Below are 14,155 nucleotides of genomic sequence, written 5' to 3' on the forward strand. Positions count from 1 at the left end.
GGAAGGTATAAAAGGGCGGGCGGCGCGGCCTGGCGGCTCAGCAGTGATCGGGGCGCGGCGCTTCTGCACGGTGAGGGCCGCGCGCGGGGAGGGCCGCACGGGGCTGGGCCGGTGGGGGGGGTGGCGCTTGAGGGCACGGAAGGAGCGGGTGGGGTCGGTGGGTGACTGCGCACGGCGGCGCTGGGCACGGTAAGGGCGGTTGCGGCGTGGGGAGGGGTGTGGGGGGCGGCCACGCACGTGGCGCCTCCGTTGTGTAACCGGCGGCCTCTCGGCAGGTGGGCGCAGGTGAGCGGCCGGTATGAGGCTTCTGCTACTGACGCTGCTGGCGCTGGGCGCCGTTTGGGCGGACGATGAGGAGAAGAAGGAGGACGTGGGCACGGTGGTGGGCATCGACCTGGGTACCACCTACTCCTGGTGCGTGGAGACCGGGCACGGGGGGACGGCCGGGCTGATAGGCTGTGCTTGGGCCTTGGGGGGGGGGGGGGGGGAGGGGGGGGGCAGGTTCTGCGGGCCCTTGGTAATGCTGGGCCTGCAGGAGAAAGAAGGGTGGTGACCGCTTGCATGGGTAGTGCTGGGCCCCTTCTGGGGAGGCAAGGCCTGCGGGCCCACGGGAGGGCGCAGGGAGGAGCAGAAGGGGAGGTGGGGGGGATGTGCGGGCCACTGCGCCGCCTGACCGTTCTGCTCCCCCCCAACCCCAGCGTGGGCGTCTTCAAGAACGGGCGGGTGGAAATCATCGCCAATGACCAGGGGAACCGCATCACGCCGTCCTATGTGGCGTTCACCCCCGAGGGGGAGCGCCTGATCGGGGATGCTGCCAAGAACCAGCTCACATCTAACCCGGAGAACACAGTGTTTGATGCCAAGCGGCTCATTGGCCGCACCTGGAACGACCCCTCCGTGCAGCAAGACATCAAGTACCTGCCCTTCAAGGTGGGCCCTGAGTGCAGAGGTGGGGGGGCTGGACTGGAGGAACTACAGAAGAGGTATCTGCTCATAGAATAGTTAAATGGGACAGTATCCATTGTTCTCCTCAGGTGGTTGAGAAGAAAGCCAAGCCCCATATTCAGGTTGATGTTGGAGGCGGACAGACAAAAACATTTGCTCCTGAAGAAATTTCTGCAATGGTCCTGACGAAGATGAAGGAAACAGCAGAGGCTTACTTGGGGAAGAAGGTAAGTGCATGGGAAACACTGGTAACAACTGGGATTAGCAGCTTTAGGAAATGGGAGAAAGGTAGGCTGAGTCAGGACTAACCTTGCCCTCCTGAACTGCAGTTAGTGCTGCAGGCCCCTCTGGCAGCCCTGTTAAATGGGCTTAGCTGGTGCTGAGTCTTCATTTCTAAAGATGGGCTAATTGTTCCCAGCACTGCTCAGAGTGGCTGGTACTACTTAAACTGTTTTTCTCTCATTTCTGTAACAAACCTGTCCCTCCCCCCTGCTCAGGTGACCCACGCTGTTGTCACGGTGCCAGCCTACTTCAATGATGCCCAGCGCCAGGCAACCAAGGACGCCGGGACCATCGCGGGGCTCAACGTGATGCGGATCATCAATGAGCCGTGAGTACCTCACCCCATCCTGCCCGAGGGGAGCTGTGGGGTGGCACCCCCCGCTCTGACAGGCTGTTCCCTGTACAGAACAGCTGCTGCCATTGCTTATGGACTGGACAAGAGAGAGGGAGAGAAGAACATCCTTGTATTCGATCTGGGCGGTGGAACTTTTGATGTCTCCCTCCTCACAATTGACAACGGAGTCTTTGAAGTTGTGGCTACTAATGGTGACACTCACCTGGGTGGAGAAGACTTTGACCAGCGGGTTATGGAGCACTTCATCAAGCTCTACAAGAAGAAAACTGGCAAAGATGTTAGGAAGGATAACAGAGCTGTGCAGAAGCTGAGGCGGGAGGTGGAGAAGGCCAAGCGAGCATTGTCATCTCAGCACCAGGCCAGGATTGAAATAGAGTCCTTCTTTGAAGGAGAAGATTTTTCGGAGACACTCACTCGAGCCAAGTTTGAGGAGCTGAACATGGTAAGTTTAGAAAGGTAAAGTTACATAGCCTCAGCTCTGACTTGGGACTTGGGAATGTGCAGCATCTCATGCTGTGACATTGCACTTTGGAGTATAAATAACTCTGTGTAAGCAGGCAGCTGTTGCCTGCCAGGGAGCTGGGCCTTGCTGAGGCTGCGCGACGGACAGTTTGGCATCTCTGCTCCGTAGTGTTGTACTTTGTATCCCCAGGGCTGCACAGTGGGGCATGCTGGGAATAGTCTCACAGTCCTTGGGTTTTTGTCTTTCCAGGACCTGTTCCGTTCCACCATGAAGCCTGTTCAGAAAGTTCTGGAAGATTCTGACCTGAAGAAGTCTGATATTGATGAGATTGTCCTGGTTGGTGGATCAACTCGCATCCCCAAAATCCAGCAGCTCGTTAAAGAGTTCTTCAACGGGAAGGAGCCTTCTCGTGGCATTAACCCAGATGAGGCTGTGGCCTATGGAGCAGCTGTCCAGGCCGGGGTGCTCTCTGGGGATCAGGATACAGGTAAGGACACCTTCGCTGCCACCTAAGAGAGTTGACTGAACAGTGGATGTTGGGCATTGACAAGAAGATGCAGAAGAACTTGGATCTTTTCCATTCCTTGGAATTCTGTGCCCCTGAGGCCTCGGGATCTTGTCTGCAGTGTTGGGGGATGTGTTTTGTGTTGGGAAGTTGTATCACAGTCATGCCTTTGATCTGTTCCAGGTGACTTGGTGTTGCTCGATGTCTGTCCCCTGACTCTTGGCATTGAAACTGTCGGAGGTGTCATGACCAAGCTGATCCCAAGAAACACTGTTGTTCCCACAAAGAAGTCTCAGATCTTCTCCACAGCTTCTGACAACCAGCCAACAGTGACCATCAAGGTCTATGAAGGTGGGTGTCACCTGTGGTGGTCCCTGTGACAGCTGGAGACTGTCTGTAGGGTTTTCATTCTTGTTCCCGTTTGTCACAAAGGCTTGTAGGTACATTGTAGATGGAACTGTGTCACTCATGGTTTCACAAAGTACAAGCCACAGCTGAGAAAGAAAGTAACCCTGTATCATTGCTTCTTGCAGGTGAGCGTCCCCTCACCAAGGACAACCATCTGCTGGGAACCTTTGATCTCACTGGAATCCCTCCTGCCCCCCGTGGTGTCCCCCAGATTGAGGTCACCTTTGAAATAGATGTGAACGGGATCCTCCGTGTCACGGCCGAGGACAAGGGCACCGGGAACAAGAACAAGATCACGATCACAAATGACCAGAACCGGCTGACGCCAGAGGAGATTGAGAGGATGGTGAATGATGCTGAGAAGTTTGCTGAGGAGGACAAGAAGCTTAAGGAACGCATCGATGCCCGGAATGAGCTGGAGAGCTACGCCTATTCCCTGAAGAATCAGATTGGGGACAAGGAGAAGCTGGGTGGGAAGCTGTCCTCTGAGGACAAGGAAACAATAGAGAAAGCAGTGGAGGAAAAGATCGAGTGGCTGGAAAGCCATCAGGATGGGGACATAGAAGATTTCAAAGCACAAAAGAAGGAGCTGGAGGAGGTGGTTCAGCCCATTGTTAGCAAGCTGTACGGCAGCGCCGGCCCCCCGCCCGGCGAGGAGGAGGCAGCAGAGAAGGATGAGTTGTAGATACCGGCGTCTCCGAATGTGGTGTGTGTATATATTGGACTCAGGAACACTTGTTTAAAATATTGAACTCTTAATTTGGAATGTAACTTTGAATCTTCACTCGTGAGTGGAGCTGGAACCGCTAGCCCGACGTGGCTGTATCCTGCTTTTCGTTAGCAGTTGCTTGATGTCTGGGGAGGGGAGTGGGGTGGGAGTGTAAATGTGGGTTTAGAAGTATTGGCAGTGGAACATTCTATTTAACAGCTTGGTCATGTGAACTTGGTGTAGAGCTTTTCTACCTGGAGTGACCACAATAAATTTGTTATTTACACTGGACTTTTGTTTTAGTTTTGTAATTTCCATTACCCAGCTCCAACCAGGATCTGGATTAACCCTAAAGAAGGATGGAGTGCAGCTCACCCCCTCAAGGTTACCTTTCATGGGTTTGTTGAAGAGTGGGAGGTTTGACAGCAGGAGTTGGGCATCTTGCCTTGGGGTGGGCTGAGACAGTTTCTGAAGGGAGCCAGGTGGACTTGGACATCCCTGCAGTTCTACAACAGCTCCTGATGAGGAAGGGGGGATCAAGCCTGAGTAACTGCTGAAGGGGTAGCTTTCACTGAGCTGGGAGAGGGAGGCTATCCATCAGAACCCATTCAGTGCCTGCAGTAGTGATGGGGGCCAGCAGTGAGGGAGGGGCTTGGCTTAATTCCATTTTTCTGCAGTATTAAAACTTCAGAGCTTTAATAAAGTCTCGTATGAAACAGACCCATTTTCTGAAAACTGAAAAGTAGTTTACACCTAGTAAAGGTTCTTATAAAAAAAGAAGCCTAGTTGAAATTTGGTCTCTTTATTTAACTGATCCTTATCCAATCCATGGGATTAGTTAAGTCCAGACTGACCTTGTGTGGTGCCAGCTCCAGCAGTGCCTTAGAACACCTCGGCTCTTGCCATGTTTCCCGGGCTGGGGCTGCAGCAGGACCATGTTCAGGCAGAGCCCCTGTCCCCCAGGGGTGTCAGCACTGTGCCAGCCATCCAAGGGTAAGGATTGTTTAAGGGACAGAATTAACCCCATGGGACGAGGCTGGTGCTGTGGGGACACTACTCGATGAGGGTGACCAGGCAGTCCCTGTGTATCTGCCCCTGTGTGTCCATCCCCCCAAACACAAACAGGAGATGGACAAAGGTGTCTTCGGTGCAGTCCTCACCCAGGCCCTGCTGGAGGGGCCCAGCTCTGTCACCTGCTGCCAGAGGTGGCTCTTGCCCAGCTGGGCTGTCTCCTGTGTCCCTGTGTGCCCCAGCCTGCCAGGGAATGACACACATGGCGTGGTCCAGCCTCCCGCTGGGCAGCGGGGGTTCAAACTGCAGCAGCGTCCACTGCTGCCTTCCTGCAGTGCAAAGACACAGTCACAGCTTTAAATGCCACACCCCAGACAGTGACACTGTTAATTAAACAGTTCTGAGCATCCAGCCCCGTAGTGGTGTGACTCCAGGGGGAAGAGGCCCAGGACTTGAGCAGGTAATGTGTTCCCCAGCTGCCTGGCATCTACCGTGGCACCTGAGAGCAGCCTCCCTACCTGTGTGATACTTGTACGCAGTATCCAGTGTCCCATCTGGACCTATTCCGCCAAAAATGTACAAGTGGTCCTGAAAGACTGCTGAGGAGTGGGATGCTCGTCCTCCAGGGACATCCCCAGTGGCCGGGATCTTCACCCATCTCATGTCATCTGTTGCAAGAAAAGAACGTGTCCATGGTTCTGCATTATACAAACCCCATACATTTTGTTGATTTAAACAAAGAGGGTAGTATTTTAAGCACTTAAGAACTAGTATTATGGAAAAAAGGTCCCCCCAAATCAAAGCATATCGCACACAGGTACTGCCCTTCAGTACCTCCATCCACACTTACTTATGTCGATACAGAACAGATCATTGTAAAAAACATCTCCAGCTAAACCTCCATGGATGAAGAGCTTGGTCCCAACTGCAACCACGGTGTGTCCGTGCCGAGGAGAAGGGGGATCACCATGAGTGTCCGGCTGGGACCAGGTCAGGGTGGCTAAAAACGGGAATACACGTGCATAAGGAACAAAACTCTGGAAGTTCTACAGATCAGAAACCCCGGAGCCCTGCCAAGGCTAACTATCCAAGCCACGGGGTCTGAATTCCCAGTGACTACATGAACACAAAGGCCTGTCAAGAGAAGAACAGCAACCCATCCAGCCGGACCCATCTCCAAACAAAGCACAACACTTCCAACCCTCTGACTAAACCCGAAGGGCAAAGCTCCCTCACACCGCCCGGGGGACGAATGCCCTCGCAGGCGCTGGGGTACCTGTGTCGAACACGTGAAGCCGCTGGTCTTTCACCGGCTCTGCTCCCTTGTCTCCACCCCCGAACACGAACAGACGGGCCCCGATGGCCGCTGAGGACGTGTGGAACGTCCGGGGTCGCGGCGGCACCCCCCTCACTGCAGGGCTCTCCCACGTTCCTGTTTCTAGTTAAGACATTTGATTAACCAAACAATCAACGTGGGAACAGAAGCCGCGCCTGTCCCGCAGTCCGGAACCCCGGCCCCGCTCCGGGCACGGATCTGAGGCACTCACCGGGGTCCAGCACCTGAACGCAGCTGCGGTTCCCCGCGGGGTGGGCGCCGCCGAAGACCCAGAGGCGCGGGGGGCCGGCGGCGGGCAGGAACGTGGCGTGTTCGTAGCGGGGCCTCAGTCCGCGCCAGCCGGCGGGGACCCAGCGGAGCGGGGCTGCGGGCAGGGACAGGCGCTCGGACCCGGGACCGGTCCCGGCCGCGGTTCCGGTTCCAGGCCCGCCACGGCCCGGCCCTCACCCAGCTCCACGAAATGCGCGTCCGCGAAGGCCCCGGCGGGGTCGGCACCAGCCAGCAGCAGGACGCGGCCGGGCAGGAGGAGGCAGCCGAGTCCCACGCGGCCGCCGGGCCGCTCCCCGCGCGGGCTCAGCCGGTACCTGCGGGGCGAGGGCGGCGCTCAGCGCGGGCTGGGGCGGTCCGGGGTCCCGCCGGTCCCCCCGCCCCACTCACCACTGTCCCGAGCGCGGCCGCTGTCCCGGCCGCAGCAGCGGCAGCGCCCGCGGGGCCATGGCGGCGCTCACTGGGGCCGGCCCGGCCGGAAGTGCCGCCGGAAGTGCCGCGCGCTTCCGCCCGCGCCGGCGGCGCGCTCCGCCGCCCGGAAGTGGCGGGGGGGGCCCGCTTCTGCCCGAGCCCGTGCAAGATGGCGCCGCTGGACCTCGACAAGTACGTGGAGATCGCGCGGCTCTGCAAGTACCTGCCCGAGAACGACCTCAAGGTGCGGCCGCGGCGGCGGGGCCGGGGCGGGCCGGGGCCGGGCGGGCCGGGGCGGGCGCTGCCGGGCGGGCCGGGGCGGGCGGTGCCGGTGGTCCCGGCGGTCCCGGCGCCGACCCCGACCCTGCCCCGCTCCCTCCCGCAGCGCCTCTGTGACTATGTCTGTGACCTGCTACTGGAGGAGTCCAACGTCCAGCCCGTCTCCACGCCCGTCACCGTCTGCGGGGACATCCACGGACAGGTAAGGCCGGGCCGGGCCACTCCCGGTGCAGCCCCGGGCCGGAGTCGGTGCCGATGCCCGGTGCCCGCTCACGCCTCTATCCCTCCGCAGTTCTATGACCTGTGCGAGCTGTTCCGGACCGGCGGGCAGGTCCCCGACACCAACTACATCTTCATGGTACGTGCGCCGGGTGCGGCCCGGCCCCGCTGGGTTTGACAGCGGCTTGAAGGGGAAATCCCGGGGGGCTCCCGTGTCCCAGGCCCCGGCCCGCGCCGGGGCCGCTGTTGGCTCCTGCCCGCCGGTTGTGCTGCCGGGAGCAGCGGGAGCCCCGCGGGGTGGGGCAGAGCAGAGCGCCCTGCTGTGCCCGGGTGTCCCGCGGCCGCGGGGTCACGTCAGGGCGGCGGTGAGGGGAATGCCCAGAGCGCCCAGAGTTCCCCTGGAGCCCAGCAGATCCCGGCTGCCCTCCAGCACTGGGTTTCTCTGTGACAGTGAGGAGTTCAGAGTGGATGTGTCACTGTGCACTTTCTCGTGTGACTCTTGCTCCATGTACGACTGTCTCTGACTTCAGGGGGACTTTGTAGACCGAGGGTATTACAGCCTCGAGACATTCACGTACCTCCTTGCACTAAAAGCCAAGTGGCCTGACCGTATCACGCTGCTGCGAGGCAACCACGAGAGCAGGCAGATCACCCAGGTGTACGGGTTCTACGGTGAGTCCTGCCTTGGGATACGTGAGGGCAGCATCTGTCCCTTGGGCAACCCGCTGGCGATGCCACAGGACCCGGGGCTCTCCAGGGGCCGGGTGGGACATGGGCTCAAATGTTGTCATTTGTTAACATGGTCGTTGTGTTTGTGACATGGAAGGTGTTTAAGGCAGATCTTGCTGCTCTTTTCCTCTGGCACGTGGGGTTTCTGCTTGTGTCGTGGTGCTACATTGAGCTGCACAGGCCCCGCAGAGGGAGAGCAGAGGTGCATGAGGTGCTCAGTGCTTCCTGCACAGGGCTCCTGACAGGGCTCGTGTGACACACCGCAGTGTGCAGGTTCTGCTCTCTGTTTGTGCTGCCTGTGTTGCCTGTTGTCCAGCGATCCGTGAGGAATAAAACCATTCTCTCCAACAGATGAGTGCCAAACCAAATACGGGAATGCGAACGCCTGGAGATACTGTACCAAAGTCTTCGACATGCTCACAATAGCAGCTGTAAGTGCAAACACCACGTTAACAACACGACCAGATTGTCTAAATGGGAGCTGTAGAGGTGGTGACCTGTGAAGGTTCCCCTGGCAGCGTCTGGGCTGGGTGAATGCTGAGTGTTCTGTACACGTGTCATTTCCCTGCAGTTAATAGACGAGCAGATTCTGTGTGTGCACGGAGGCCTCTCCCCAGACATCAAGACCCTTGACCAGATCCGGACCATTGAGCGTAACCAGGAAATCCCTCACAAAGGCGCCTTCTGCGATCTGGTGTGGTCAGACCCGGAGGACGTGGACACGTGGGCCATCAGCCCACGTGGGGCGGGCTGGCTCTTTGGGGCCAAGGTCACCAACGAGGTAACACTGCTGCTCAGGGCCACACAGCCCAAGTGTGGGGATGGGGGAACTAAGGGGCTCACCTCAGTGTGGTGTTTGAATGGACCATGGGCACTACAAGACAGTGAGCTCTCCTGTCATGCCTCTGCTAGTAACTCATAGTGGTGGGGAAGCTTTGCTCATGTCAGCTAGAAAAAATGAGCCACTTGAACCTAAAAGCACAAATGTAGCTGCCAGATGTACTGATACCCATCTTGCTTCTAAAGAGTGTAATGTGGTGAGACTCACTAGTGTCCCTGGGCTTCGTGTGGAATGCTTTCCTAAGGATTTAGGAGAAAAATACAATTTTTTAAGCAGTTCTTGAGTTAATTTTGTTGTGTCTGCACTGAGCAGACTCCTCAGGGCTCCACACACTGGCCTTGCCTGGCTCTGATCTGGCCACGTCACAACGGCCATGCTCAGCCTGCGTTGTTGCGTGGCCCTTGCACAGCGTATTCAGGAAGGGCTGAGCCTGGGGACAGCACAGCGCTGCTCCCTGGCTTTCATGGTGTTCCTCAGTGCTCGGGTTTTGGCACCTGTATTTCACAGGGGTTTCTCACTGCTCGGGTCTCCAAATCCCCCTGTTCTGTTCTCCCTCCTGCTGTGCAGGGCCGTGGCCAGGAGCAGGACGTTGTGTGGGCAGCGGCCGCTCAGGCCACACTGACCTTCCCCCTTCCCTTGCAGTTTGTTCACATCAACAACCTGAAGCTGATCTGCAGAGCACACCAGCTCGTCCATGAAGGATACAAATTCATGTTTGATGAGAAGTTGGTAACGGTATGGTCAGCTCCCAACTACTGCTACCGCTGCGGGAACATCGCATCCATCATGGTCTTTAAAGATGTAAATACAAGAGAACCAAAGTTATTCCGCGCAGTTCCAGACTCAGAGCGTGTCATTCCTCCCAGGACAACCACGCCCTACTTCCTCTGAGCCCTCGCCCGCCTGCTGTCACCTCTCCCTGTCCTGCCCCTTTACAATATACTTTTTATTGAGCACTTTGCTGCTGAAATGCTGCCTCTTGCCTTTTTTATTTTTAAATTATCTAAATTTATTGTGTATTATGGTGTCTGTAGCAAGTTTTTTCCCCCCTCCCCTAGATTAATTTCAGAGTATTTGTAATATGTCCTTGAGATTTGTACTACTGCATGTAGTCCTCGCCTAGTCCTGGGTTAGATGAACCGATTCCTTTAACCACCACGCTCCGGGAGCCACTCGGGCCCGTCTCTTGTTCAGCTTTTTGTTTTTGGTAAGTTTTAAGAAATTTCAGCAGCAAAGTCAGTGCCCAGTGTGCGGCGGGGCCAGGGCTGCCCGTGCTGTGTTCACGGCGCAGTGCCGAGCCGGCCTTTTCCGAGTGTTACGTGGATCCCAATAAAGCGGTCGAAGGGCTGTTCTCCATTCCCGGTTTGTTCCGTTTTCCTCGGGATCCCGATTAAACCCGCAAACCTGCTGCAGCGACGGGATTTGTACATTAAAGTCATTGTTCGGATTTTTTCCAGGCTCCGTTGTGCTTTTACTGACGCCGTGTCTGTGTGTCCGTGTGTCCCTGTGTCTGTGTCCATGTGTGTGTCCGTATCCGTGTGTCCGTGTGTCCGTGTCCGTGTGTGTGTCCGTGTCCGTGTGTGTCCGTGTCTGTGTCCGTGTCTGTGTCCGTGTGTCCGTGTCCGTGTGTGTCCGTGTGTCCCTGTGTCCGTGTGTGTCCGTGTGTGTCCGTGTGTCTGTGTGTCCGTGTGTGTCCGTGTGTCCGTGTGTCCCTGTCCGTCCGTGTGTCCGTGTGTGTCCGTGTGTCCGTGTGTCTGTGTGTCCGTGTGTGTCCGTGTGTGTCCGTGTGTCCCTGTGTCCGTGTGTCTGTGTCCGTGTGTCCGTGTGTGTCCGTGTGTCCCTGTGTCCGTGTGTGTCCGTGTGTGTCCGTGTGTCCCTGTGTCCGTGTGTCTGTGTCCGTGTGTCCGTGTGTCCCTGTGTCCGTGTGTCTGTGTGTCCGTGTGTCCCTGTGTCCGTGTGTGTCCGTGTCCGTGTGTCCGTGTCCGTGTGTCCGGGTGACTCCCCCCGCGCGGGGCGGGGCGGGGCGGTGCCGGCGGCCGCGCTGGTTCCGGTTCCGCCGGGGCGGGCGCCGTTTCCTGCTGGCGCGGGGCCGGGCCGGGGCGGTGCCGGCGGGGATGGCGCGGAGCACGCTCTCGTCCCGCTTCCGCCGCCTCGACATCGACCAGTACGACGAGAACCGCTTCGTGGAGGAGCCCGAGGAGGCGGCGGCGGCCGAGCCCGATGCCAGCCCCGAGGTGGAAGCGCTGCTCAGGCAATATCCTTTGGGCCGGGGGGGCCGGGGGAGTCCCGGGGACCGGCCGCAGTCGCCCGCACGGGCCCGGAGCGCGTCGCTCCCGCGGCCGCCCGTGACCCGCGGTGCGGTTCCACACGCGTCCTTCGCCCCGGCAGGGCCGCGGGGCCGTCGCGCTGCCCAGGTCGCGGTTTGAGTCCTTGACCCGCCGCCGCACAGGCGAGGCGCTCCGGGCCTTCCACACCGCCATCCGCAGCTCCCCGGGCAACACCAGGAACCAGGCGATGAAGGTAGCGGGGGTGGAGGCCGGGCAGGGCGGGGGGGTTAGCACACGGTGTTGGGGCGCTGTGAAGTGGCAGTGGCACCCCAGAGATCTAAGCAGCACCGTTGTGGTTAATGAGCTTGTGCTGGCATGGGTGATCCCCGTTCCCCTCCAACAGTGTTCACCCCTTCCTCCTTTAACCCCAGAACTGCTCACCTCGCTTACAGAAATAACCCAGCCTGGAATGTGGCCACCTCTTGCCAAATACGAATCTTGGGATCGTTTCCAGCTGTTCTGGTTCTCACATTTCCCTCTTTTCCTTGTCTTCCCAGGAGCAAGCCCAGGGAACGATGCTTAAAGTCCTCACGTCTTTTAAAAGCAGTGAAATAGAACAAGCGGTGAATTCCTTAGACAGAAACGGTGTTGACTTGTTAATGAAGTACATTTATAAAGGATTTGAAAAGCCAACAGAAAACAGCAGTGCAATATTACTTCAGTGGCACGAAAAGGTACGTGTTCAGGGCACTTTTGGCTCAGCCGTCCTCACAGGGTCCTGGTCAGTGGTTTCAGGAGAGCCTCTGAAAAGAAGCAGATGATGGCAGTGTCTCATCTCTGAGAAGCTCACTGTTTCCTTTTATCTTTGGTCTCTCTGAGCCTGGATTCACAAAGCCTTTGCCTGTATTTCAAACCTTACACTCTGCCATGGGGAGAGGACACTTGTGGCAGGGAGTTCTCCCTGCTGGAGGAAGCCTCATGCTGCCCTTGGCACCCAACGCGTGCAGGGGCTCCACCGAGGAGAAGGGGTGGGAGATGTGACTGGGTGGATGGATGGGGCAGCTGCAGCTTCCTCTGTGGCCGAGTGTTTGGCCGACGGGGCTCAGGCTGGCTCAGGTCTGGCAGTTTTCATCAGCTGAGTCACAGGGTTTAGCAAACCTGTTTGGTTTGCCCAGGAGAGGACTTTGAGGTCTCCAAAGATTCCACTGGGGGGACCAGTGGAAGCCTCTTGTGTTTCTGTGGAATGTCTGTTGTGAAACAGGGAATGTGGGATGTGTTCAGCAGCTGACCGTGGAACTTTCTTCCCTGTGATGGGTTGAGGCACATCCCTGAAGCAGCTGCTGGGTGCCACTGCCCCCGGGCAGGAATCCAAGTAAAGTCTTCCCCCACTGCAGGGGTTTTAGCTGAAGCCCTGGCTGTCAGTGCTCCTAGGAAAACTGATCCCTGGGAATGCTGCAGCTCCCTGTGCAGCGCAGCTGCTGCGAATGCTGGTGTCATTTTCCCAAGGTGCAGAGCTTTTTCCTGTGGTATGTAAAGCCAGGGCTGGTGTAGTGTGACTCCAGCTATTGGCTGCTGTCACCAGCTTTGCCAAGCCTTGTCAAGGGAGGAGAGAATTTCCTCAGGACAGCAAAGAACATGTTTCTGCTTGGCTTTTTGTTGGTTTTTTTTTTTTTCCCTGTTGTTTCCACTGAGGTGCTTTCAGGTAAGTGTGGGTGGGTGCTCCCAGCATGGGAGGTGACACACCACCACCCTGACTGGTACTCAGAGCGTGTAGGGACAGGCAAGGCATCTCATCCTCTCTGTTGTGAAAGGAACAAGGCAGGTCTGAGTAGGCTGGGCAGGGTTTAAAGCCTCGTGTTCTGTGGCAGTACTGGTAGGACATGTGGCTTGCTCAGAGCAGAGTCAGCTTAGTGGTAGTACCAGTCAGTCCTCTGAAAACGCCTGTGCCAGGTCTGGTAGCTCAGGAACTTTACCTGCCTGAAGCACCTGCAGGTCCTGCTCCAAGTGGGTGCTTTGCATTCGTCCAGTTGTGTTCCCCAGTGCTGTGTCTCGCACGGCGCTGATACCCCCGAGCTGTATTGGAATTGTGGCTGCAAAGTAAACGCCCCATTTTCAGCAGTCAGCTTAAATATTTATTTTTTCATAATCGCCTCCATCTTCTAGACTTCAGAAGGAAACACTGTTTACACTGAGGGACACAAATGAAACTGAAGCAAGCCCTTGCTCCCTTCTCCTCCTCTTCTGCTCAGGGATACGGGAGGTGAGACATTCTGCTCTGTCAGTGATGTGCAACACTGGAGTCCTCGAGATCCAAAAGATGGTTAGATTTGGAGAATGACAGTTTCTAATTCTGGAAAAGAGCCATAGTCCCTTCTGTGGCTAAACTCTTCAGTGTTCTGTGTGGGACGTGGTGACTTTGTAACCTCTCTCCTTTCCCACAGGCACTGGCAGTAGGAGGCCTGGGCTCCATAGTAAGAGTTCTTACAGCAAGAAAGACTGTGTAAAGACTGTTAACTTGGACAGAGGTGACGGTCAGGTTTGGACTCAGAAGAAGGAATGAGCTGAAATTACACTGGTCCATCTTTATTAGAGATTGCAATCTACTGAAATCCTACAGTAACCTCCTCTTGGAATGCTTTTAACCTTAAAGGTGGGGGAAGAGTAAAGGTATTCCTGCATATTCCGACTATCACATACAGGAGCCAAGACATTCTCCTGCTCCCTTCTTTAACAGACAGAGAAGGCACACTCCTGCTTCCTATTACTGTAAGTGAACAGGTATTTCAGATGCTGCTTTAGCCAGGTGTGGTGATACAAGCTCCCGTGTGTCCTGCTTAGTCCCAAGGTAGCTGTGTCTGGGCCGAGATCCTGCAGCTGATGGTGGAGAAGGGCTGTTAGAACGGCGGCTCTGAACGCGTGCTCGAAGGGCTGTTGGACTCTGGGGTTGGGTTAATGTAAAGTGAAGTGCCTGCTGCATCAATAAAGTTCCTGGATCACATGAGTTAAATTTATTTTCAGCTAAATTTTAAGTCTGACATTTATTCCAAAGCAGGCCAGCAATAACCCAGTTGAACCCAGTGTCCACCTTTGTATGACTGCTCCTAACTCCAGCTACTTAGAGAATTTTT

General features: G+C 56.7%; 4 protein-coding genes across 5 annotated transcripts; 3 read left to right on the forward strand and 1 right to left on the reverse strand.

Moving 5' to 3' along the window:
* On the forward strand, positions 1-4,309 carry HSPA5 (heat shock protein family A (Hsp70) member 5). The gene is made up of 9 exons (XM_082294956.1): positions 1-70; positions 276-414; positions 699-930; positions 1,035-1,172; positions 1,443-1,555; positions 1,634-2,024; positions 2,295-2,532; positions 2,734-2,901; positions 3,084-4,309. The coding sequence occupies exons 2-9, from the start codon at positions 299-301 to the stop codon at positions 3,641-3,643; spliced, it is 1,956 nt and encodes a 651-aa protein (XP_082151082.1). The 5' UTR covers positions 1-70; positions 276-298; the 3' UTR covers positions 3,644-4,309.
* A 186-nt stretch (positions 4,310-4,495) lies between these two features.
* Positions 4,496-6,746, reverse strand: RABEPK (Rab9 effector protein with kelch motifs). Its single transcript, XM_082295089.1, has 7 exons — positions 6,672-6,746; positions 6,462-6,598; positions 6,226-6,378; positions 5,955-6,116; positions 5,529-5,678; positions 5,197-5,346; positions 4,496-5,007 (listed from the first exon to the last, which is right to left on the reverse strand). The coding sequence occupies exons 1-7, from the start codon at positions 6,728-6,730 to the stop codon at positions 4,721-4,723; spliced, it is 1,098 nt and encodes a 365-aa protein (XP_082151215.1). The 5' UTR covers positions 6,731-6,746; the 3' UTR covers positions 4,496-4,720.
* Positions 6,747-6,812: 66 nt separating this feature from the next.
* Positions 6,813-10,218, forward strand: PPP6C (protein phosphatase 6 catalytic subunit). 2 transcript variants are annotated; one of them, XM_082295433.1, is made up of 7 exons: positions 6,813-6,936; positions 7,078-7,173; positions 7,264-7,329; positions 7,721-7,862; positions 8,271-8,350; positions 8,491-8,700; positions 9,403-10,218. In XM_082295433.1, the coding sequence occupies exons 1-7, from the start codon at positions 6,862-6,864 to the stop codon at positions 9,649-9,651; spliced, it is 918 nt and encodes a 305-aa protein (XP_082151559.1). In that variant the 5' UTR covers positions 6,813-6,861; the 3' UTR covers positions 9,652-10,218. The 2 variants fall into 2 exon arrangements, with proteins under 2 accessions (XP_082151559.1, XP_082151558.1); XM_082295432.1 differs by having other exon boundaries at positions 6,832-7,173.
* A 589-nt stretch (positions 10,219-10,807) lies between these two features.
* ARPC5L (actin related protein 2/3 complex subunit 5 like) lies at positions 10,808-14,038 on the forward strand. The gene is given in 4 exon segments (XM_082295335.1): positions 10,808-11,155; positions 11,157-11,280; positions 11,585-11,761; positions 13,469-14,038. Coding segments are annotated over 4 exon segments (645 nt in total). The 5' UTR covers positions 10,808-10,874; the 3' UTR covers positions 13,532-14,038.
* Positions 14,039-14,155: the final 117 nt, after the last annotated feature.

The sequence above is a fragment of the Coloeus monedula genome, assembly GCF_965178545.1.
Source record: "Coloeus monedula genome assembly, chromosome: 21".
NCBI classification, from domain to species: domain Eukaryota; kingdom Metazoa; phylum Chordata; class Aves; order Passeriformes; family Corvidae; genus Coloeus; species Coloeus monedula.